A 26,349-nucleotide genomic window follows, 5' to 3' on the forward strand; every position below is an offset into this window, starting at 1 on the left:
TAAAGTATATTTATCTGAACATTTATATATTTTTAATGTATATAATTTTATTACAATAATTTATCCATCCATCCATCCATTTTCTACCGCTTATTCCCTTTCGGGGTCGCGGGGGGCGCTGGCGCCTATCTCAGCTACAATCGGGCGGAAGGCGGGGTACACCCTGGACAAGTCGCCACCTCATCGCAGGGCCAACACAGATAGACAGACAACATTCACACACTAGGGCATAAATGTTTATTTATACTTATACATTTTCATAAAAGATATTTGAATGAACATTTATATTTGATGAATATATTTTTGTGAGCGCGACCCCGAAAGGGAATAAGTGGTAGAAAATGTATGTATGTATGTATGTATATTTATGTGAACATTGTTGTAAACACAAATACTATATATTCATATGAATATAATGTATATGTATGTTAACATTTGTATAATATATATTTATATAAATGTTCATATCAATGTTATATTTATTTGGATTTTCATATAACAGTTATATTTATATGAACATTAATATACAGTTGAACTGTTCATATTTGTACTGCCTTCTGTACACTAATACTTAAAGGCCTACTGGAATTAGATTTTCTTATTCAAACGGGGATAGCAGGTCCATTCCTTGTGTCATACTTGATCATTTCGTGATATTTCCATATTTTTGCTGAAAGGATTTAGTAGAGAACATCGACAATAAAGTTTGCAACTTTTGGTCGCTAATAAAAAAGCCCTGCCTTTACCGGACGTATGTGCACGTGATGTCACGAGTTGCAGGGCTCCGCACATATTCACATTGTTTTTAATGGGAGCCACCAGCAGTAAGAGCAATTCGGACCGAGAAAGCGACGATTTCCCCATTAATTTGAGCGAGGATGAAAGATTCGTGAATTAGGATATTGATAGTGAAGGACTAGAAAAAAGGAAAAAAAAGCGGCAGCTCCGGGCGGCGGCAGTGTGAGCGTTTCAGATGTGATTAGACACATTTACTAGGATAATTCTGGAAGATCCCTTATCTGCTTATTGTTTTAATAGTGTTTTAGTGAGATTGTAAAGACATACCTCGAGGTCGGATGGCTGCGGTGAACACGCAGTGTCTCAGAGAGAAGCCGAGGAGCCAAGCTCACAACTGCCTTTTTTGACAGCTGCTGCAGGACGACGAATAATCCAATGATGTCTCCGGTAAGATATATATATCACAATTTTCCCATCCAAAAACAAGCTGGTTGACGTAGAGAAAACATGTTCGCTTGACCGCTCTGTTTCACAACAAAGACAGCTGCAATCCACCCCTTTCCACCAACAGCATTGTTCTTTATAGTCTCCATTATTAAATGAACTAATTGCAAAAGATTCAGCAACACAGAAGTCCAGAATACTGTGTAATTATGGGATTAAAGCAGACGACTTTCAGCCACTAGTGGTGCAGCGCTAATATTTCCTGACGGTCCGTGACGTTTTCAACAAGAAACTCGCGGGAAATTTAAAATTGCAATTTAGTAAACTAAAAAGGCCGTATTGGCATGTGTTGCAATGTTAATATTTCATCATTGATATATAAACTATCAGACTGCGTGGTCGCTAGTAGTGGCTTTCAGTAGGCCTTTAAGTTTAAGTATTAGCGCCTTGCATGGCAGCTCCCTCCATCAGTGTGTGTATGTGTGAATGTGGAAATAGTGTCAAAGCGCTTTGAGTACCTTGAAGGTGGAAAAGCGCTATACAAGTACAACCCATTTACCATTTATTCCTGGTAAAAGATACAAAATATAATGGATAGTATCCACTTTTATTATAGGGTTTGAAAATGTAATGATCCACACTTCCGTATCGATCAGTGTATCGGAGGAAGGCTCATGCGCTTCTAAAAGTTATTCATTTACAGCATGGAAGCGTTTGTGCTTTGATCGACGCTGATTGATATTGATTTTTATCTCTCCGCAGCCCAGCGATCTGAGGAAGCACAGGAGAAAGGTAGATCCCGACCAGTCAGGGTGAATATGGCGCGTCTTTCAGTTCGGGTTCTGACAGCGAATCTACTTCTCAGATAGCGGCGGTGGACGAAGACGGCCGCGAGGACAAGGCCACCATCAAGTGCGAGACGTCACCTCCGCCGACACCGCGCACCGTCCGGATGACGCGCACGCTGCCATCCTCGCACAATGACGCTCGCGGGTACATAGTAGTGGTCTACGGCTGTTTTGTCCGCCGCCGGTGCGACAGGATTGACGTCCTGTGGTGTCCACAGCTTTGCCTCTCTGGAGGCTGAAGGCACCCTGAGCAGCGTCGCCAGCAGCCAGGACTCCCTGCACAAGCAGCCCAAAAAGAAGGGCATCAAGTCGTCCATCGGGCGGCTCTTCGGCAAGAAAGAGAAGGGCCGACTGGCACATCTTGCACACAGACACGTCATGGTGGATCCACAAGGTTCTCAAACATCCGCAGGTAGCAACATTGACAACGCACAGTGTGCTCATCAAGACTGTGTTCCACCTTCAGCCACCATGATGGACTCGGACATGTCGAGCCAAGAAGTGGGCGGGGGCAAGCTTGGCACTCAGGCCGAGAAGGACCGCCGCTTGAAAAAGAAGTAAGTTCTCCTTCCTACACACACAAACATGAACGTCAGCTCTTGAAGGACATTTCTTGGATGTCTTGTGGGGAAAACGACGCACCTTTTGTGCAGAAACACCAAGAAATACTTACCAATTAGTTCCTAGAACTAAGGTCAAAAAATACATTTTTATTCGTTAGTTATATCTGGTTTTGCTTCAAAAAATAATGGGCTGTTCCACTAAATTGATGTCAAAATCTAAAAATGTCCTTTTTTTTTTACTTTAAATCTGTTAAAACACACAAAAACTCCAAATCTCAAGCAACTTTATTCAATTTTTCGTGGCTGACTGTTTTGAGTAACATGACTGAAAGTAACTTGGGTGAGTTTTTAACATAGAATTAGCAAATACATTAAATATAACCACATGACATTTGTGCTAAAAGTATGGTGACACTAAGCACAAGACAAGGATTTATAAACAAAATGTATAATAAATAACATTAAAAAAAATAATTTAGGTACAGGACTGTGCTGAGATTTTATTATACAGACGAATAGATGAATTCATTTTCGTTCCATGGCCTGCAGAGGACGTCAATCCTGTCCTGTGGATCATGTGACTCATTCCATGTTTCTCAGAGGGGGTAACAGGACTGAGTGATAACCCAGTGACACCACTTAAGTGTACATTTTAAATACATTTTGGTATACAGTAGGTCAGGATGGTTCAGATAAGACAAATGTGTAAAAGAAAAATTTTAAGGATTACTATATTTTATATATATATGTGGGGACAATCAACATATGCTAGTTAAAATTTGAATTGTATTTACTAAATATGCAATCACAATAATATGCAAGAAACTTCCTTGTAAAAAAAAAAAAAAGTGTAATTTTACAGTGGAATGACCCAGTCACATTTAAAAAAAACAACTTTTTTATCACCGGCCCCTTCATTCGGTCTAATGAAGGTCTAATCTAATGTACTCTGGTCAACAGGTGCAAACGTGCAACAACCTCCTGGCCCCTGACAGTTTGGAGGTTTTAGGTTTGGTTTCTAGTTTTTTCCTGTGTGTGTAGTATTTCCTGTCAGCGCTCTTATTTTGTTGGTTTCCTGTCTTTCTCCCTGAGCGCTGTTTCCCCTCAGCTGTGGCTGATTGGCACCTGGCCACACCTGGTGTCAATCAGCCGCAGCTGAGGGCAAACAGTGCTCAGGGAGAAAGAAAGGAAACCAACAAAATAAGAACGCTGACAGAAAATACTACTCATAGGAAAAAACTAGAACACAAAAAAAAACTGTCAGGGGCCAGCGTGACAGTAGCCCACCCTTCCCAGCTGAGGGGAAACAGCGCTCAGGGAGAAAGACAGGAATCAACAAAATAAGAGCGCTGAGAGGAAATACTACAAACACAGGAAAAAACTGGAACACAAACAAACTCTCAGGGGCCAACCTGACACAAACACTCCAAATACAGAAATGATCCAAAATCAGCCACACCATAAAACAGAGGGAAAATGCTGTAAATTTCAAAATCTGTACGAGAAGAAACTCATGCAAAAGAAAAATGCTGCAAATGCCAAACAGATACCCCCCAAAAAACTGAAGTGCAGGAAAAGGCAATAGACAGAAACAGAAGTTAGCAAGATATACTGTCTGGAATTTTAAGTCCATCTAGCAGCAGCTGCAGACACTTTAAGTAAGTCTAAGTCGCGCCCACTCTAAACCGTGCCCCCTTAAAGACGTGCCTACAGGGCTGACGACAACGAAAGTGAAGCTGGACAGACAATACTTAATAATATATGTCAAAAGTATTTCTGGAAAAAAAGTTAGGGTTAGGGTTGTATACAATCAGCCGAAAAAGCAATACATTCTACAACCAAAATAATAGCAACCATGGAGCGTGTTGGCCCTGCGATGAGGTGGCGACTTGTCCAGGGTGTACGCCGCCTTCCGCCCGGTTGTAGCTGAGATAGGCACCAGCGTCCCCCGCGACCCCAAAGGGAATAAGCGGTACAAAATGGATGGATGGAGCATTGCATCAGCCATCTTGGATCACGTTAGCGTGTCCACTCTTGCGCTGTCAGAGCCACTGTGGGCATGTCGTTTAGACTTCCTTTGTCATCACCCGTGTGGGCGCAACTTAGAATGTCGTTTAGACTTCCTTTGTCACCACCCGTGTGGGCGCCACTTAGAATGGGCACGACTTTGCCTGTCTGCAGCTAGACCCTTCACAGGAACTTAACCACACTACCAGGAAGTTAGCTCGGCTACCAGGAAGTTAGCTACGTCACTGCCCAATGTTCACTGCCATGCGCACACCTGATTTCTTTAGTGATTTTTACGACGCTAAGGCGTAAAATTGTAACAGCACGGCAGGAAGATGTCTCTGCGCTTACGTATTACAAAAGTAGCGCATGCGCGAACCGATAGGGCAGCTCCTTAAATTGGGTGGTGACAAGGCTATCCGAGAAGTTAGCTGGGCTACCAGGAAATTAGCTAGGTTATTAGGAAATTAGCCAGGCTACCAGGAAATTAGCTTTGTTATTAGGAAATTAGCCAGGCTATCAGGAAGATAACTAAGTTATCAGGAAATAGCCAGGCTACCAGGAAGTTAGCTAGGTTATCAAGAAATTAGCCTTTCTACCAGGAAGTTGGCTAGGTTATCAGGAAATTAACCAGGCTACCAGGAAGTTAGCTTGGTTATTAGGAAATTAGCCAGGCTGCCAGGAAGTAAGCTGGGTTATCCCGAAATTAGCCAGGCTACCGGGAAGTTAGCAAGGTTACCAAGAAATTAGCCAGGCTACCAGGAAGTTAGCTTGGTTATTAGGAAATTAGCCAGGCTGCCAGGAAGTAAGCTGGGTTATCACAAAATTAGCCAGGCTACCGGGAAGTTAGCAAGGTTACCAAGAAATTAGCCAGGCTACCAGGAAGTTAGCTTGGTTATTAGGAAATTAGCCAGGCTACCGGGAAGTTAGCAAAGTTACCAAGAAATTAGCCAGGCTACCAGGAAGTTAGCTTGGTTGTTAGGAAATTAGCCAGGTTGTCAGGAAGTTAGCTGGGTTATCACGAAATTAGCCAGGCTACCAGGACGTTAGCCATGCTACTAGTAAGTTAGTTAGGTTATTAGGAAATTAGCCAAGCTACCAGGAAGTTAGCTTAGTTATTTGGAAATTAGCCAAGCTACCAGGAATATTGCCAGGTTATCATGAAATTAGCAAGGCTATGAGAAAGTTAACAAGGTTATTAGTAAATAAGCCAGACTACCAGGAGGTTAGCTAGGTTATCAGGAAATTAACCAGGCTACCAGAAAGTTAGCTATGTTATTGGAAAATTAGCCAGGCTACAAGGAAGTTAGCTAGGTTACCAGGAAATTAGCCAGGCTACCAGGACATTAGTTAGGTTATCAGGAAATTAGCCAGGCTACCAGAAGGATAGCTAGGTTATCAGGAAATTAGCCAGGCTACCACAAAATTAGCTTTGTTATTAGGTCATTAGCCAGGGTATCAGGAAGATAACTAGTTTATCATGAAATTAGCCATGCTACCAGGAAGTTAGCTAGGTTATCAGTAAATTAGCCAGGCTACCAGGACGTTAGCTAATTTATCAGGAAATTAGCCAGACTACCAGAAGGATAGCTAGGTTAACAGGAAATTAGCCAGGCTACCACAAAATTAGTTTTGTTATCAGGAAATTAGCCAGGCTATTAGGAAGATAACTAGGTTATCAGGAAATTATCCAGGCTAACAGGAAGTTAGCTAGGTTATCAGGAAATTAGCCAGGCTACCAGGAAGTTAGCTAGGTTATCAGGAAATTAGCCAGGCTACCAGGAAGTTAGCTGGGTTATCACGAAATTAGCCAGGCTACCAAGAAGTTAGCTGGGTTATCACGAAATTAGCCAGGCTACCGGGAAGTTAGCAAGGTTACCAGGAAATTAGCCAGGCTACCAGGGAAGTTAGCTTGGTTATTAGGAAATTAGCAAGGCTACCAGGAAGTTAGCTTGGTTATTAGGAAATTAGCAAGGCGGCCAGGAAGTTAGCTAGGTTATCAGGAAATTAGCCAGGCTACCAGGAAGTTAGCTATGTTATCAGGAAATTAGGAAGTTAGCCTGGTCTTAGAGATGTTCCTCTCAAAAGACATTAGCAGTATAGATACCCAGAAGAAAACTGTCGTATGAAAAGATAAACAAATATTGTCTTTTGGAAAATAAAAACAGCGATTCACACAATTGTACAAATGGTTAGCATGTTAGCCGCACTGTCAGAAGATCCAGTGTTGGAATCTCCTGTATCTTTGTCGGAGTTTACATGTTCTCCACGTGCTTGGGTGGGTATTTTTCCTCACACATTTAAAAAGAAGCATGGTTTGTGAATTATGAACTGTAAATTGCCCTTAAAGGCCTACTGAAAGCCACTACTAGCCACCACGCAGTCTGATAGTTTATATATCAATGATGAAATATTAACATTGCAACACATGCCAATACGGCCGCTTTAGTTTACTAAATTACAATTTTAAATTTCGCACAAAGTATCCTGTTGAAAACATCGCGGAATGATGTTTTCAACGTCTCCGGCTGTAGCGGACATTTTTTTCCAGCCCGATCCAAGCTATAAGTAGTCTGTTTTAAGCGCATAATTACACAGTATTCTGGACATCTGTGTGGCTGAATCTTTTGCCATTTGTTCAATTAATAATAGAGACGTCAAAGAAGAAAGATGGAGGTGGGAAGCGGTGTATTGCGGCTGCCTTTAGCAACACAAACACAGCCGGTGTTTCCTTGTTTAAAATTCCCAAAGGTGAAGCTTTACTATGGCACAGAGCGGTCAAGCGAACATGTTTCTCTACCACATATCAACCGGCAGGTTTCGGTGAAAAAATTGTGGTAATAGGTTGGCTCTTGCCGTAGACATGAGCGGAGCTTGCGTCGTTCCTCGCCCACCTGTCAAAGAGGCAGCTGTGGACTCTCTTGCCTCCTCCGACCGTCTGCCCCCGAACGTGAGATGCTTCCTCCGTGGAGGAGGGGGGGAAAAAAAGCTCAGCCCGGCCGGCTGACTTCGCTTCGCCTCGTCGAGAAACGTGGCTTCCCTCAGAGACACTGCCGGTCACCACACCCGTGGCCACGCCCCTCCGACTTTCAGGTACGACTATATAATCTCACTAAAACACTAGTAAAACAATAAGCAGATAAGGAATTTTCCAGAATTATCCTAGTAAATGTGTCTAATAACATCTGAATCGCTCCCACTGCCCTGTCTTATTTTTATTTTATTTTTCTAGTCCTTCACTTTCACTTTCCTCATCCACGAATCTTTCATCCTCGCTCAAATTAATGGGGAAATCGTCGCTTTCTCGGTCCGAATCGCTCTCGTTGCTGGTGGCCATGATTGTAAACAATGTGAGGATGTGAGGAGCTCCACAACCCGTGACGTCACGCGCACATCGTCTGCTACGTCCGGTACAGGCAAGGCTTTTTTAGTAGCGACCAAAAGTTGCCAACTTTATCGTAGATGTTCTCTACTAAATCCTTTCAGCAAAAATACGGCAATATCACGAAATGATGAAGTATGACACATAGAATGGACCTGCTATCCCCGTTTAAATAAGAACATCTCATTTCAGTAGGCCTTTAAGTGTGGATGGTTGTTCGTATACGTCTGCCCTCTGATTGGCTGGCGAACTGATAAGGACAAATATTTGAGGAAGGATGATTTATGTAGCTATTGTTAGCGTAGCGTAAGCCAGGCTAACTTCAATAGTGTTCTGTCAAACATGCAGCATTTCTCTCCTGCGTTTGTTTTTGCTCCTGCAGCGTTTGTGATATTGTATATTCTGTAAATGTGTTGTCATGCCTAACGATGAATGCACACCTTGTTCGACTTGTGATGACCAACAAAACTTTGCCTCCCGTGTGCTCGCTCGCAAGAGCTTGTGCTCTCCTCCTCCTCCCAATGCTTGGACTTCCTCATAGCGGCGTCCAGGAGACACCAGCACTTTGCATCTTCCTGCTCCCTGCATGCTAGCGATCTCCCTGCCGCTCTATTTCCTGTTCCAGCATCTTGCTCCGTCACCGCCGCTAGTGCTGCTCTCCTTCCTGTTGTTGTTGTTGTTGTTGTTGTTGCTGTCTTTTTCGGGCAAAAGCCCCTGAATGCCTCCTGAATCCTTCGCCGCTGCACGAGACGCCAAGGCGAGGCGTTGAAGCTTCCGGGTGGGATGACATGCGGGTGCACGACTTCTTCTTCTTCTACTTCTTGTCCTGGAAATGCCGACTAAGCTGTTAACATGTGTACTCTCTCTCTCCCTCATTGCCTCTAACAAAGCGGGTAAGTCGTCAGGATGTGACCTCCGTGTGTCCACCGTCATGCCGCCATCTTTCCTGTCCACCGGCGTCTCTTTCCCCCCCTCAAGAGCGCCATCGCTTTCTTTCTTTTGTGACGTTTCTTCCTGCCTTACAGATAGAGATTGCGCAGGGTCCGGTTTCCCTCCTTCTGGAATGCTGTCCTATTTTCTTTTGTTTATTTGTTTGTCTGCCGCAACCAGCTGCATCATCTGGTTACGGCTTTATATCTGTGTTTTTATGATTTGTCATAACCGTTTCCTTGCTTCCCTTTCCCCAGCTATGTTCAGTCACGAACATAAACATGAGCTGGCCTCATGTGCTGGACGGACAAGACCGACATATTTCAGTGTGTGTCTCTGGCGCCCCCTATGGCGACGTCTGTCATTCGTGGTATTCTCTGACAGCACACTCAATGGGGAATGGGTTGTTGCTTCAGAGTCCATTTTAAAAGGAGTTTCAAACCCCTTCAGGTGGATAAGCAAGCCTGTCAAATCTCGTGCTCATGTCCAACTACCTCATCAGATTTCAAGGCTCGTCTTATCAAGTGCAACACGTGTTGTTTCCTGACACGGTTGTTGTCACTTGGAGCCTGTCATCAAGTCGCCCTTTTTCGCTCTAGTTTTGGGTTGGAATACCGGGCTGGAACGTCGCAGCATGTCGAGTTCAAACCTTAAAGGGGAACATTATCACAATTTCAGAGGGGTTGAAACCAATAAAAATCAGTTCCCAGTGGCTTATTTTATTTTTCGAAGTTTTTTTCAAAATTTTACCCATCATGGAATATCCCGAAAAAAGGCTTTAAAGTGCCTGATTTTCGCTATCTGTAAATCCACCCGTCTATTTTCCTGTGACGTCACATAGTGACGCCAATACAAACAAACATGGCGGAGAGAACAGCAAGATATAGCGACATTAGCTCGGATTCAGATTCGGATTTCAGCGGTTTAGGCAATTCAACAGATTACGCATGTATTGAAACGGTTGGTTGGCGTGTGGAGGCAGATAGCGAAAACGAAATTGACGAAGAAACTAAAGCTATTGAAGCTATTCGGCGATTGCCTTCTAACCAACAATTGCATCTTTTGACCACTGGAGCAACTTAAATCCGTCGATTGGTAAGAGTTTGTTTGGCATTAAATGTGGGTGGAGGGAAAGGCTGGATGCAAATATAGCTACAAATGTACATACAGCTAGCCTAAATAGCAAGATATAGCGACATTAGCTCGGATTCAGATTCGAATTTCAGCGGCTTAGGCAATTCAACAGATTACGCATGTATCGAAACGGATGGTTGGCGTGTGAAGGCAGATAGCGAAAACGAAATTGACGAAGAAACTAAAGCTATTGAAGCTATTCGGCGATTGCCTTCTAACCAACGATTGCATCTTTTGACCACTGGAGCAACTTAAATCAGTCGATTGGTAAGAGTTTGTTTGGCATTAAATGTGGGTGGAGGGAAAGGCTGGATGCAAATATAGCTACAAATGTACATACAGCTAGCCTAAATAGCAAGATATAGCGACATTAGCTCGGATTCAGATTCGAATTTCAGCGGCTTAGGCAATTCAACAGATTACGCATGTATTGAAACGGACGGTTGGAGTGTGGAGGCAGATAGCGAAAACTAAATTGACGAAGAAACTAAAGCTATTGAAGCTATTCGGCGATCGCTTTCTAACCAACGATTGCATCTTTTGACCACTGGAGCAACTTAAATCCGTCGATTGGTAAGAGTTTGTTTGGCATTAAATGTGGGTGGAGGGAAAGGCTGGATGCAAATATAGCTACAAATGTACATACAGCTAGCCTAAATAGCAAGATATAGCGACATTAGCTCGGATTCAGATTCGAATTTCAGCGGCTTAGGCAATTCAACAGATTACGCATGTGTTGAAACGGACGGTTGGCGTGTGAAGGCAGATAGCGAAAACGAAATTGAAGAAGAAACTAAAGCTATTGAAGCTATTCGGCGATCGCTTTCTAACCAACAATTGCATCTTTTGACCACTGGAGCAACTTAAATCCGCCGATTGGTAAGTGTTTGTTTGGCATTAAATGTGGGTGGAGGGAAAGGCTGGATGCAAATATAGCTACAAATGTACATACAGCTAGCCTAAATAGCATGTTAGCATCGATTAGCTGGCAGTCATGCCGTGACCAAATATGTCTGATTAGCACATAAGTCAATAACATCAACAAAACTCACCTTTGTGACTTCGTTGACTTTATCGTTGGAAATGCATCTGCTTTGAGTGTCGCAGGATATCCACACATTCTTGCCATTTCTGCCATGTTAGCATCGATTAGCATGCCGTGCTAATCGATGCACACTCCACGTAACACAACTTGAATCCGTCCCTGATCGTGTTGTTACACCCTCCGACTAAGTACGGAAAACAGTCAAAAAAACGGAAAATAACAGCTGATTTGACTTGGTGGATTGCTTCCCATTGTAACGTCACGGGTGAAAGGTCATCGCTCCGACAGGCGAACAATTGAAAGGCGTTTAAATCGCCAATTTCACCCTTTTAGAGTTCGGAAAACGGTTAAAAAAACATGGTCTTTTTTCTGCAACATCATGTTATATATTGACGCTTACATAGGTTTGGTGATAATGTTCCCCTTTAAATTGTTTCTTTTTGGTGTGTCTTAATTAGGGATGGGTACTGAGAGAAGAAAAATGTCCGATTCCTAGAAATCACTATAGTACTCAACGGTACTTATTTTTGGTACTTTTGTGTGTATTCCTCCACATGGTAAGAAATGTTAATTTGTTTAATAATAGAATTTAAAAATATATATATTTAACATGGGCTTCACGGTGGCAGAGGGGTTAGTGCGTCTGCCTCACAATACGAAGGTCCTGAGTAGTCAGGGTTCAATCCCGGGCTCGGGATCTTTCTGTGTGGAGTTTGCATGTTCTCCCCGTGAATGCGTGGGTTCCCTCCAGGAATTGCAACTTCCCCCCACCTCCAAAGACATGCACCTGGGGATAGGTTGATTGGCAACACTAAATGGTCTCTAGTGTGTGAATGTGAGTGTGAATGTTGTCTGTCTATCTGTGTTGGCCCTGTGATGAGGTGGCGACTTGTCCAGGGTGTACACTGCCTTCCGCCCGATTGTAGCTAAGATAGGGACCAGCGCACCCCACGACCCCAAAGGGAATAAGCGGTAGTAAATGGATGGATGGATGGATATATTTAACATTAAACTACATCATCCAATATTTTTTTCTTACACTTCTGAATATCATTTGCAAGAATGGATTATTTTTAGTTTGTCCAAGCTGTGTTGTTTTGCCATTAAGTTAATGGTGACTGTCTTGTCTTGTGTTGAGTCCTACAAAGCAAGGTGTTTATAGTGTAACTTTGTATTTGGCTGGTGAAAAGTACCTTATTTGTCGTTTTTTAATACCAAATATAAAAGTGTAGAATCGCTTATGCTAATCGGTAACATGTCCATGGTATTTCCAATGTAAATTAGCATCGAGCTAGCGCACTTTGAAAATTGTGAGTCATACTTGCTTGCTTTGTCGGCATAGAACATTTTATAATTGTATTGGGGAGTGACGGCACATGTAACAAAGGTATCAAAATACGATACAATTGTGAATTGGTTTCCGGTAGTACCGACGGACTTTGCTCGATGGCTATAAAAACACTAAATTCTGTAGACAGGATTGTGTCAGTGCCTATAAAAACATCGATTTGGTACACAGTACTACTGACAGAATTTGGTCAGTGCCTATAAAAACATAAAATTCGGTACCTGGTAGTACTGATGGAATTTGGTCGGTAGCTAAAAAAAAACAACAATAACCAAGTTTGGTCCCCATCCCTAGTCCCAATACAGTGGTACCTCGGTTCTTCGTACGATTGAATAAATCAGAAACTGATGACATAGTGCTATATTTTACTTATTTATCTCTTTTTTTTTTTTTCAACCAAAAATGCTTTGCTCTGATTAGGGGGTACTTGAATTAAAAAGATGTTCACGGGGGGTACATCACTGAAAAAAGGTTGAGAACCACTGCTCGAGGCGTATCGCTGTCTTCGCCAACAAATGTTCCATAAAGGGAAAAGTAATGTTGAATGTTCATTTCGAAATTCCATTCATCATTTAAATGTATTTCCCATTTTTGTCTGCATGTACAAATATAATTATTCTGTTTAAAATGTTTTTTGTGGGCATATTTTTTAGTGTATGAAACAATTGAATTGACTTTAATTCTTACGAAAATGCTTCGGCTTTCGTCTGACCTTAGAAAATGAATTACTGAAAAAAGCGAGGTAGCACTGTATGTAATGTATATTGTGTACAGGCACTGCTCCTCCTAAAGGTACAGTCATGTACAGGATATTCTCTCGGAGAGGCCTAATAGGAAGACGTGTTCCTATTCAAAGCTCGTGGGCGTCATTTGTTGGCACTCGTGCGCCTCTCGCAAGAGCGTAGGAGGATTCAAAGTGGAGCATCTTGAAGACAAGTTTCTGCATTATTCAATAACCAGAAATCAGCTGAGAGCGGCGATGGGGGGGTGGTGCGGGTGGGGGGGGGGTGATGGGGTTGTATTCTGTAGGTCGTGATTGCGGGTGGGGGAGAGAAATGTCGCACGGGCAATAAGAAGCTGAAGGTCACGGAGGGAAAAACGACAGCAGTTCACTCATGTCGGCATCGAACGCGCGCATGTTTGCGATGATAAACACTTGGCCTTTTGCAGCGCTATCGGCGGAGATGAAACGTGTGATGTCTGCAGGGAGGCTGTGTTAAAAAAGTGATTAGAAACGTCTGCATGATTTGTTCGTGTTCCTCTCTGCAGACATGAACTCCTGGAAGAAGCCAGGAGGAAGGGCTTACCGTTCGCACAGTGGGACGGACCCACTGTGGTGGCCTGGCTGGAGGTGAGCGTCATCATTAATTGTTTCTACCATCTACTCAGTGGCCTAGTGGTTAGAGTGTCCGCCCTGAGATCGGTAGGCCGTGAGTTCAAATCCCGGCCGAGTCATACCAAAGACTATAAAAATGGGACCCATTACCTCCCTGTATGACACTCAGCATTAAGGGTTGGAATTGGGGGTTAAATCACCAAAAAAGATACCCGGGCGCGGCACCGCTGCTGCCCACTGCTCCCCTCACCTCCCAGGGGGTGATCCAGGGTGATGGGTCAAATGCAGAGAATAATTTCGCCACATCTAGTATGTCTGTGACAATCATTGTACTTGAACTTTTCTCTTTACACTTGCATGATCAACCTTAGTGTGCCGTGAGATAAAGTCTGGTGTGCCGTGGGAGATGATGTAATTTTGGTTCAAAATATTTTTTGCAAACCAGCAATTATAGTCTGCAAAGTAGGTAGGTAGGTAGGTCTTTATTGTCATTGCAACAAGTACAACGAAACTCTGTTTTCAGCACAAACCTGTTCAAGAATAGACAAACAAACAGTGCACAGGGTTACAGAACAAGAACGCTGATGGGTCGCCATAAGGCGCCCCGTAAAAGATGGGAAAAAGGTCAACGCTGGGGAAGGATGAGTAAAAAAAATACAATCCAGACCGGGCTCCTAAGGGGGCCCAGTTCGGAGTGAGAAAAAACCTCCATAGCAAAGCACATATACATATTAAATAAATAAATAAATGGGTTGTACTTGTATAGCGCTTTTCTACCTTCAAGGTACTCAAAGCGCTTTGACACTACTTCCAGATTTACCCATTCACACACACATTCACACACTGATGTAAGGAGCTGCCATGCAAGGCGCCAACCAGCACCCATCAGGAGCAAGGGTGAAGTGTCTTGCTCAGGACACAACGGACGTGACGAGGTTGGTACTAGGTGGGATTTGAACCAGTGACCCTCGGGTTGCGCACGGCCACTCTCCCACTGCGCCATGCAGTGGGAGAGTGGCGAGATATCTAGCAACAGAGGGAAGGTAGTTCAAGGTCATGGTGGTAGGTTGCAGCTCTCAGGCGCTGACCATCCATTCATCACCCATATGGGATTTGCATCGAGGGCGTTGGATTGGGGAACCGGGGGGTGTATGTGTGGCATATATTTTTTTTGTGGGTGTTTGTATAAGCCCATAGTGTGTCTCTGTTCCACGGCCTTGATGTATTTGCCGTCACTAGTCCAAAGTTCACAACAACAGGTGTGTGTCCATGAGAGACAAAAAAGGGAGTTTGTTGTGTCTTCGCTTGCAGTGATCTTCGGGAGAGTCTCGAAGCCAGGGAAACAATCCAAGTTAAAAAGATTTGTATGCGAGTGAAAATAAAATGTGCTTTTCACTCTAAAATTGTCTATGAGTGGTCCTCAAAACTGCGGGGTAGACCGTCCGATGTAATCCACAGTTCTTCCCGCATCCTCCAATCATTTGTGGCAGCTTTGGGGTACTTTGAAGGCTGCCAGCAACTTCCAATTTGTCGACAAACCAGAGCAACGCTTACTCCAATCAGCAGAAGTCCTGTTGTCATAATTCCGATTAGGTGGATATCTCCACGTCCTCGACAGAAAAGGGTCGCCAGGCACGCGGCCCTCCTTCTTCTCCCAAGAGTCCGTCCTGTGTCCGGCAACAACCGCTTGATCACGACAGCAGGTTCCCCCAAACCCAAGATCTTGTCAATTTTGTTGAGGCCAGCTGAATAGTTCCAATGTAAATGGATGGATGGATGGATATATTTAACATTGAACTATATCATCCAATATTTTTTTCTTACACTTCTGAATATCATTTGCAAGAATGGATTATTTTTAGTTTGTCCAAGCTGTGTTGTAGTCAGGAAGTAGTCTTTGCCATTAAGTTAATGGTGACTGTCTTGTCTTGTGTTGAGTCCTACAAAGCAAGGTGTTTATAGTTTAACTTTGTATTTGGATGGTGAAAAGTACCTTATTTGTCATTTTTTTAATACCAAATTTAAATGTTTAGAATCGCTTATACTAATCAGTAACATGTCCATGGTATTTCCAATGTAAATTAGCATCGAGCTAGCTCACTTTGAAAATTGTGAGTCATACTTTTCCGTCAAACATGCTTGCTTTGTTGGCATAGAACATTTTATTATTGTAAGGGGGAGTGACGGCACATGTAACAAAGGTATCAAAATACGATACAATTGGATTTTATGTGAATCGGTTTCTGGTAGTACCGACGGACTTTGGTCGGTGGCTATAAAAACACTAAATTCTGTACACAGGATTTTGACTGTGCCTATAAAAACATCGATTTGGTACACAGTACTACTGACAGAATTTGGTCAGTGCCTATAAAAGCATAAAATTCGGTGCCTGGTCGTACTGATGGAATTTGGTCGGTAGCTAAAAAAACCCAACAATAACCAAGTTTGGTCCCCATCCCTAGTCCCAATACAGTGGTACCTTGGTTCTTCGTACGACCCACTTTTCGCTGGCACAAATGATTGGAGGATGCGGGAAGAACTGTGGATTACGTCGGACTGTCTACCCTGCAGTTTTGAGGACCAGTCATAGACAAGAGTGAAAAGCACATTTTATTTTCACTCGCATACAAATCTTTTTAACTTGGATTGTTTCCCTGGCTTCGAGACTCTCCCGAAGATCACTGCAAGCGAAGACACAACAAACTCCCTTTTTTGTCTCTCATGGACACACACCTGTTGTTGTGAACTTTGGACTAGCGACGGAAAATACATCAAGGCCGTGGAACAGAGACACACTATGGGCTTATACAAACACCCACAAAAAAAATATATGCCACACATACACCCCCCGGTCCCCCAATCCAACGCCCTCGACGCAAATCCCATAGGGGTGATGAATGGATGGTCAGTGCCTGATAACTGCGGCCTACCACCATGACCTTGAACTACCTTCCCTCTGTTGCTAGATATCTCGAGATGTATGTTGTAATATGTATACGTGCTTTGCTATGGAGGTTTTTTCTCACTCCGAACTGGGCCCCCTTAGGAGCCCAGTCTGGATTGTATTTTTTTACTCATCCTTCCCCACCGTTGACCTTTTTCCCACCTTTTACGGGGCGCCTTATGGCGTCCTGTGTCCAGCAACAACCGCTCCGTCACGACAGCAAGTTCCCCCAAACCCTAGATCTCGTCAATTTTGTTGAGGCCAGTTAAATAGTTCCAATGTTTAGATTTGGAGAGCAGTGCAAAAAGAGGCAACAAGAAAGATAAGACAAGACAAAACAAAGAAGCGAGCAGGAGAGGAAAGGGGAGCGTCCACCTTCGATGAGTGTCTTCACGATTTAGTCTTACTGAAACAAATGTGGTTGTCGTCCGCCTGATCCACCTTCTCCATGTTTGTTCTTCCCTCCATAGCTGTGGCTGGGAATGCCGGCCTGGTACGTGGCGGCGTGCCGCGCCAACGTCAAGAGCGGCGCCATCATGTCGGCCCTCTCCGACACGGAGATCCAGCGGGAGATCGGAATCAGCAACCCTCTCCACCGCCTCAAGCTCCGCCTCGCCATCCAGGAGATGGTCTCCCTCACCAGCCCGTCGGCGCCGCCCACCTCCAGAACTGTGAGTCCAAACGGGACCCGGGGTGTGCACTTTTGTGTGTGGCGGCGTCGCGCGCGCGCTAATTGCATGCTAGCCGGTCTGTGCGCACCGGAGCTGTGTCGTGCTGTGTGTTCCGTCCCCCGCCCTTTGACCCCCTGGCCGGGTGAGCCGGGCCCCCATTGGTGGTCCTGACTGTGATGCAAAAACACTGTCGGCTTACAGCGGTGCTGCTCTTCTTCTTTAACACTGCTTGCGCCTCCTGTTGGACGTCTTCCACTACTACCACCGCTGCCCTTGTAGCCGTCTGGCAACGTGTGGCTGACCCACGAGGAGATGGAGACCATGGCGGCCCCTTCCAAAACGGTCAGTTCCCCTCTAATGCTTTCTCGCCGCCGCCTTTTCTCTCATGTGCTGCTTTTTGAGTCTCCTGACCTCAAAGGAGCGTTGCGCTAAAACTGTTTTTGTGCCTCTCTCAGAAGTCCCAGTCTGACGAGGGCAGCTGGGCTCAGGTAATGAGAATCGAACTTCACCATGGGATGGTCCAAGAAATGTTCATGCTTGCTTTCTTCCGCTGCGAAGACGCTGGCGTACGGCGACATGAACCACGAGTGGATCGGCAACGAGTGGCTGCCCAGTCTCGGACTACCTCAGTACCGCAGCTACTTCATGGAGTGCCTGGTGGACGCGCGCATGCTGGACCACCTGACCAAGAAGGACCTGAGGGTGCACCTGAAGATGGTGGACAGCTTCCACAGGTAACAAAGCATCACCGGCCGTACTTTTGCTTACAAGATTACAATTGGTTTGCAGAATATATTCCCTATAAATCAGTGGTCCCCGACCTTTTTGTAGCTGCGGACCGGTCAATGCTTGAGAATTTGTCCTGCGGCATTTTGCAATTTGTCATGAAAAAGGGAGGTTTTTTGGGTTGGTGCACTAATTGGAAGTGTATCTTGTGTTTTTATGTTGATTAAATAAAAAATAAAAATAAAAAAAACATTTAATTAAAAATTTTTAAAAAATTCATAACATTTTTTTCTGCGGCCCGGTACCAATCGAGCCACGGCTCGGTACCTGGGGACCACTGCTATAAATGATATCAATTTGCCATACAATATTTTCAAACAATCGTCACATTGTGATAAAACATGTTGAGGCTAGCAGCTAGCCTCCCTCCACAGCGCAAAGCCACATTTAAGTCACTAATCCTCACCTCCATGGCGGCAAAAAGTCAGTAAGCTATCATTATCACTGGAGGACGAGGAATAGCTAGACATGCTACACTCATACTTGCCAACCTTGAGACCATGAATTGATTCACGTGGACCCCGACTTAAACAAGTTGACAAACTTATTGGGGTGTTACCATTTAGTGGTCAATTGTACGTAATATGTACTGAACTGTGCAATCTACTAATAAAAGTATCAATCAATCAATCAATCAATCCGAATTCAGGAGATAGGGAGAGGGGGGGTAGTGTTGGGTGGGAGAAGGGGTGTATATTGTAGCGTCCCGGAAGAGTTAGTGCTGTAAGGCAGTGGTCCCCAACCTTTTTGTATCCGCGGTCCGGTCAACGCTTAATAATTTGTCCCGCGGCCCGGGGGGGGAGAATCCTTTTTCTTTTCTTTTTTTTCTTATTTTTTCTTCGTCATGAAAAAGGGACATTTTTCATGACAAAGGGAGGTTTTTGTGGTTGTTGCACTAATTGTAAGTGTATATTGTGTTTTTTATGTTGATTTAATTAAAAAATACAAAAAAAAAACTTTTTTTTTTTTTAAATAAAAATTAATAAAAAATTCTTCTGCGGCCCGGTACCAATCGGGCCAGGGCCTGGTTGGGGACCACTGCTGTAAGGGGTTCTGGGTATTTGTTCTGTTGTTTTTATGTTGTGTTACGGTGCGGATGTTTTCCCAAAAAGTGTTTGTCATTCTTGTATGGTGTGGGTTCACAGTGTGGCGCATATTTGTAAAAGTGTTAAAGTTGTTTATACTGCCACCCTCAGTGTGACCTGTATGGCTGTTGATCAAATATGCGTTGCATTCACCTATGTGTGTGTGGAAGTTGCACATACAGTGGGGCAAAAAAGCATATAGTCAGCCAGCGATTGTGCAAGTTCTCCCACTTCAAATGATGACAGAGGTCTGTAATTTTCATCATAGGTACACTTCAACTGTGAGAGACAGAATGTGGAAAAAAAATCCAGGAATTCACATTGTAGGAATTTTAAATAATTTATTTGTAAATTATGGTGGAAAATAAGTATTTGGTCAACCATTCAAAGCTCTCACTGATGGAAGGCGGTTTTGGCTCAAAATCTCACGATACATGGCCCCATTCATTCTTTCCTTAACACGGATCAATCGTCCTGTCCCCTTAGCAGAAAAACAGCCCCAAAGCATGATGTTTCCACCCCCATGCTTCACAGTAGGTGTGGTGTTCTTGGGATGCAACTCAGTATTCTTCTTCCTCCAAACACGACGAGTTGAGTTTATACCAAAATGGATACATGGATGATACAGCAGAGGATTGGGAGAATGTCATGTGGTCAGATGAAACCAAAATAGAACTTTTTGGTTTAAACTCAACTCGTCGTGTTTGGAGGAAGAAGAATACTGAGTTGCATCCCAAGAACACCACACCTACTGTGAAGCATGGGGGTGGAAACATCATGCTTTGGGGCGGGTTTTCTGCTAAGGGGACAGGACGATTGATCCGTGTTAAGGAAAGAATGAATGGGGCCATGTATCGTGAGATTTTGAGCCAAAACCTCCTTCCATCAGTGAGAGCTTTGAATGCTTGACCAAATACTTATTTTCCACCATAATTTCCAAATAAATTCTTTAAAATTCCTACAATGTGAATTCCTGGATTTTTTTTCCACATTCTGTCTCTCACAGTTGAAGTGTACCTATGATGAAAATGACAGACCTCAGTCATCATTTTAAGTGGGAGAACTTGCTAACTAAATACTTTTTTGCCCCCCTGTATTATGTGGCTGTTTGTATGGGGGAAAAGCAGACGTGAGGAAGTAATTATTGCGTAACTTTCAGCAAAAAAAATACTATCAGGCATCTGCAGTTGAGACGAGGGCAAAGCCTGTGTATGTGCCTTTTTAAAGGCAGAGCCTGTTGCTAAGTGAAGAGTGATGTCAGCGCCCAGTCAGAGCAGCATTAGCTAAGCTGTGTTTGTTTGCTCAGACTCGCAGTTTGCGGGTAGTGATGCCATCTCTGTGGAATCTTCTCACTGGATTGTGTTAGTACCAGTTAATGAAGAGGCAGAATGTTCTTCCATGGCTGTATCCTCCTTCAGGAAATGGGTATTGTCGGATTGCAAGCTTGTCACTTCAATTATTGATCTGTTGTCCATTATTCCCTCAAAGTAGAAGTGTGTCTGTGCATGTACTTACATGTTTGCTGTGTGATGTTGCCTCTTCCTAATTGATATCAAATTCATTTCAGTGTGTTGCCGGTTGTTGCTTTCATCAGTAACAAGATATTTCCTGCATTGAACTTGCTGTGCTTCTGACGCTGTCTTGTCAACCACAACAAAAGCAGCGTGCCGCGTGACATCAAACGTCTCGCTAACGGCGTTGTAACCTACAAAAAAAGTAATCAGATTACTCGTCACTTGTAAAAGTAACAGCGTTGACTCAAACAATATTTTTTATCATCACAAAATATTTTTTTTTGTCATTTTTGGTATTGTTTACAAACTTGGGGAAGACAGAGGAAGACTTTAAGAACCAAAACCTAAGGATTACAATTAGAGCCAATATCAGTTTTCGCTTATGTTTATTTATTTTGCTCAAAATGTTTTATGTAGTAAAATTAGATGAGGAAATCATTTCAATCAATCAATCAATGTTTACTTATATAGCCCTAAATCACTAGTGTCTCAAAGGGCTGCACAAACCACTACGACATCCTCGGTAGGCCCACATAAGGGCAAGGAAAACTCACACCCAGTGGGACGTCGGTGACAATGATGACTATGAGAACCTTAGAGAGGAGGAAAGCAATGGATGTCGAGCGGGTCTAACATGATACTGTGAAAGTTCAATCCATAATGGATCCAACACAGTCGCGAGAGTCCAGTCCAAAGCGGATCCAACACAGCAGCGAGAGTCCCGTTCACAGCGGAGCCAGCAGGAAACCATCCCAAGCGGAGGCGGATCAGCAGCGCAGAGATGTCCCCAGCCGATACACAGGCGAGCAGTACATGGCCACCGGATCGGACCGGACCCCCTCCACAGGGGAGAGTGGGACATAGAAGAAATAGAAAAGAAACAGCAGATCAACTGGTCTAAAAAGGGAGTCTATTTAAAGGCTAGAGTATACAAATGAGTTTTAAGGTGAGACTTAAATGCTTCTACTGAGGTGGCATCGCGAACTGTTACCAGGAGGGCATTCCAGAATACTGGAGCCCGAACGGAAAACGCTCTATAGCCCGCAGACTTTTTTTGGGCTTTGGGAATCACTAACAAGCCGGAGTCCTTTGAACGCAGATTTCTTGCCGGGACATATGGTACAATACAATCGGCAAGATAGGATGGAGCTAGACCGTGTAGTATTTTATACGTAAGTAGTAAAACCTTAAAGTCACATCTTAAGTGCACAGGAAGCCAGTGCAGGTGAGCCAGTATAGGTATATATGTATGTATATATGTATATAAAGGTATATACAGTATAGGTGTATATGTATGTATATATGTATATAAAGGTATATACAGTATAGGTATATATGTATGTATATATGTATATAAAGGTATATACAGTATAGGTATATATGTATGTATATATGTATATAAAGGTATATACAGTACAGGTATATATGTATGTATATATGTATATAAAGGTATATACAGTATATATGTATGTATATATGTATATAAAGGTATATACAGTATAGGTATATATGTATGTATATATGTATATAAAGGTATATACAGTACAGGCGTAATGTGATCAAACTTTCTTGTTCTTGTCAAAAGTCTAGCAGCCGCATTTTGTACCAACTGTAATCTTTTAATGCTAGACATGGGGAGACCCGAAAATAATACGTTACAGTAGTCGAGGCGAGACGTAACAAACGCATGGATAATGATCTCAGCGTCTTTAGTGGACAGAATGGAGCGAATTTTAGCGATATTACGGAGATGAAAGAAGGCCGTTTTAGTAACGCTTTTAATGTGTGCCTCAAAGGAGAGAGTTGGGTCGAAGATAATACCCAGATTTTTTACCGTGTCGCCTTGTTTAATTGTTTGGTTGTCAATATTCAATATTTAATTGATATTTTTACACAGTCTTCCTGTTTTTTTATAATAGTGATAAAAGAATTAGTCAATGATCCTTAAAATATGAAGTATCAGCATTGGTGTGACCGAACAGCCCCTGTAACTAAACTACTTTGTATTGGATTGATACCCAAATGTGTAGTATCGCCCAAAACCAATGTAATATATCCAAACAACAGAACAATATGTGTTTGTTACATTTTAACGGAAGTGTAGATAGAACAATGTTAAAGGAGAAATTAACCAGTGAATTAGCAAGTAGATTAATAATACTTTTGAGAATATGTAACTGCTTATATCAGCAGCTAAATTAGTTTTGAAATGGTTCTATTATCATTTACATTCCAAATAATATATTGTTACATAACCTGAGGGTTCCTGGTTCGATCCCCAGCTTTTGCCATCCTAGTCACATCCGTTGTGTCCTTGAGCAAGACACTTCACCCGAGCTCCTAAGGGGTCCTGTTTACGACCTTGCATGGCAGCTTCCCACAAATTCAGTGTGTGAATGTGGAAATAGTGTCAAAGAGCTTTGAGTACTAGAGATGCGCGGTTTACGGTCTCATCCGCGGAGTCCGCGAATAAACCGTGGGTAGGGCGGGTGACATGACGAAAAAATAGATTTCAAATGTATTCAGGCGGGTGGCGGTTGAACCATTTGGAAATATTTAATATACATAGTTCAGGGATCGGTGACCTTTACCACTCAAAGAACTTTTATGACCCGTATCACATAGTACTGAAGACAATAGGAACCACAAACATTCCGCAGATACTCGTACACAACTGCAAGGCATACTGGGTGATCCAGAGTACACTGATGGTTGTGATATAAACAACTTTAACACTCTTACTAATATGCGCCACACTGTGAAGCTACACCAAACAAGAATGACAAACACATTTCGGGAGAACATCCTCACAGTAGCACAACATGAACGCAACACAACAAATACCCAGAATCCTTTGTATCCATGACTATTCTTGACTATATTATACTCCCCGCTAGCTCAATAGCTTCAATTTCTTCTTCAATTTCGTTTTCGCTATCTGCCTCCATACTCCGACCAACTGTTTCAATACATGCGTAATTTGTTGAATCGCTGAAGCCGCTGAAATTCGAGTCTGAATCCGAGCTAATGTCGCTATATCTTGCTGTGGTAACCGCCATGTTGTTTGTATCGGCAGCCCTGTATGACGTCACAGGGAAATGGACGGGTGGAAATAGCGATGGTGAAAATCAGGCACTTTGAAGCAGTTTTTTTCAAATATTCCGGGAGGTGTAAAATTTTGGAAAAAAACTTCGAAAAATAAAACAAGCCACTGGGAACTGATTTTTATTGTTTTTAACCCTTTTGAAATTGTGATAATGTTCCCCTTTAAATAGCTTTCGAGTGTTTAAGGTTGCCAACCCCTGATATATAACAATAGGCGGGTGGTTGCGGTTTTGATAAAATGTTGGTTCGGGTGGATGGCGGGTGGTTGATGACTTTAGTGATGCGGTTGCGGATGATATAATTGCCTATCCGCGCATCTCTATTGAGTACCTTGGAGGTTGAAAAGCGCTACACAAGTAGAACCCACTTACCATATCGTTATCGCAGGAGGCTGCAATATATATCAGGATACAGATTTTATGCCGCACCGCTCATCACTAACTACGAAGTGTTTGAATCCCAGAACTAGTTTACAGTACGGCATCATGGGTCTGAAGAAGCTCAACTATGACAGAAAGGAGTTGGAGCGACGGCGGGAGACCAGCCAGCACGAAATGAGAGGTGAGCTCCCGTCGCTCAAGAACAAAAAATAGCAAGAAGGAATTGATTCATTGTTTCTCCTCCCTGCAGACGTGCTGGTGTGGACCAACGAGCGCGTGGTCCGCTGGGTGCAGAGCATCGGCCTGAGGGACTACGCCGGCATCCTGCACGAGAGCGGCGTGCACGGAGCGCTGGTCGCCCTGGACGACAACTTTGACTACAGCAGCCTGGCTCTGCTGCTGCAGATCCCCAACCAAAACACTCAGGTAACTTCCGGAAGTCACGGACGCTTTTAGGGAGGAGGAGATGAATTTTTGATAACACTAAATTGTTGAAGTCCTGCGTGAACGAGCGCAAAGAACAAAGAAGAAGGACACGTCAGTGAAATGCCGGTCGGACTCCAGTTTCTAAAATAAACCAAAACAAAAACTCTCCAATCTGCCAGCTGTCACTCTGGCAGCACTTCCCATCCCCTCGTGCTAAAAATAGCCTTCGTGTCGTCATCAGGCCCGTCAGATCCTGGAGCGCGAGTACAATAATCTCCTGGCGCTTGGCACCGACCGGCGGTTGGATGAGGTGAGTGACGTTTTGACTTTTGCAACGTCAGCATTTTATTATTACCAAGATGCCGATTCAACCCCCGCCCCCTTCAGTGCGACGACAAAGACTTCCGAGGTCCGTCGTGGAGGAGACAGTTCCCGCCGCGGGACGTGCACGGGATCAGCATGATGCCCGGCTCGGCCGAGACGCTGCCGGCCGGCTTCCGTCTCACCACCACGTCGGGTCACTCGCGGAGGTTACCGCCTGACGGTAAGTGACCCCCCCCCCCCATCACCCACATCGTCCAAACATCCAGCATGCATCCTGAGACGTCTCTCTGTCCTCAGTCCTTTACGAGGACGACAGTCCTGACGACGTATATTTGGATTGGTTTTAAGGTCAGCTATGCCCCGCCCCCTTTCCTCCCTTTTAAAGGGGAACATTATCAGCAGACCTATGTAAGCGTCAATATACACCTTGATGGTGCAGAAAAAAGACCATGTTTTTTTAACCGATTTCCGAACTCTAAACGGGTGAATTTGGCGATTTAAACGCCTTTCAATTGTTCGCTGTCGGAGCGATGACCTTTCACCCGTGACGTCACAACGTGAAGCAATCCACCATGTTCTCAAACACATTACACAAACAAGTCAAATCAGCTCTGTTATTTTCCGTTTTTTCGACTGTTTTCGGTGTGTTTTCGGAGGGTGTAACAAAACGATCAGGGACGGATTCAAGTTGTCTTTCGTGGAGTGTGCATCGATTAGCACGGCATGCTAATCGATGCTAACATGGCAGACATGGCACAGAGATGTGTGGATATCCTGCGACACTTAAAGCAGATGCATTTCCAACGATAAAGTCAACGAAATCACAAAGGTGAGTTTTGTTGATTTTATTGACTTATGTGCTAATCAGACATATTTGGTCACGGCATGACTGCCAGCTAATCGATGCTAACATGCTATTTAGGCTAGCTGTATGTACATTTGTAGCTATATTTGCATCCAGCCTTTCCCTCCACCCACATTTAATGCCAAACAAACACTTACCAATCGACGGATTTAAGTTGCTCCAGTGGTCAAAAGATGCAATCGTTGGTTAGAAGGCGATCACCGAATAGCTTCAATAGCTATTCGCTCAATAGCTATAGTTTCTTCTTCAATTTCGTTTTCGCTATCTGCCTCCACACTCCAACCGTCCGTTTCAATACATGCGTAATCTGTTGAATCGCTTAAGCCACTGAAATCCAAGTCTAAATCCGAGCTAATGTCGCTATATCTTGCTGTTCTATCCGCCATGTTTGTTTGTATTGGCGTCACTATGTGACGTCACAGAAAAATAGACGGGTGGATTTACAGATAGCGAAAATCAGGCACTTTAAAG

The 26,349-nt window shown here is 43.6% G+C and overlaps 1 protein-coding gene across 5 annotated transcripts in view; it reads left to right on the plus strand.

The window, feature by feature from the left end:
- Nucleotides 1-26,349, plus strand: part of ppfia2 (PTPRF interacting protein alpha 2) — a 197,312-nt gene that overhangs the window by 161,045 nt on the left and 9,918 nt on the right. For 3 of the 5 annotated variants that reach the window (XM_061912018.1, XM_061912022.1, XM_061912023.1), the window contains 13 exons: nucleotides 1,945-1,974; nucleotides 2,048-2,175; nucleotides 2,249-2,424; nucleotides 2,497-2,587; nucleotides 13,709-13,790; nucleotides 17,193-17,393; nucleotides 17,673-17,735; nucleotides 17,849-17,881; nucleotides 17,952-18,127; nucleotides 24,347-24,444; nucleotides 24,514-24,689; nucleotides 24,931-24,999; nucleotides 25,077-25,233. In XM_061912018.1, the coding sequence (XP_061768002.1) occupies nucleotides 1,945-1,974; nucleotides 2,048-2,175; nucleotides 2,249-2,424; nucleotides 2,497-2,587; nucleotides 13,709-13,790; nucleotides 17,193-17,393; nucleotides 17,673-17,735; nucleotides 17,849-17,881; nucleotides 17,952-18,127; nucleotides 24,347-24,444; nucleotides 24,514-24,689; nucleotides 24,931-24,999; nucleotides 25,077-25,233 (1,480 nt within the window). Of the gene's footprint in view, nucleotides 1-1,944; nucleotides 1,975-2,047; nucleotides 2,176-2,248; nucleotides 2,425-2,496; nucleotides 2,588-13,708; nucleotides 13,791-17,192; nucleotides 17,394-17,672; nucleotides 17,736-17,848; nucleotides 17,882-17,951; nucleotides 18,128-24,346; nucleotides 24,445-24,513; nucleotides 24,690-24,930; nucleotides 25,000-25,076; nucleotides 25,234-25,310; nucleotides 25,362-26,349 lie in introns of all 5 variants that reach the window. The other 2 variants (XM_061912019.1, XM_061912021.1) reach the window with 2 other exon arrangements.

This window comes from Nerophis ophidion, linkage group LG10 (genome assembly GCF_033978795.1).
Source record: "Nerophis ophidion isolate RoL-2023_Sa linkage group LG10, RoL_Noph_v1.0, whole genome shotgun sequence".
Taxonomy (NCBI): Eukaryota; Metazoa; Chordata; class Actinopteri; order Syngnathiformes; family Syngnathidae; genus Nerophis; species Nerophis ophidion.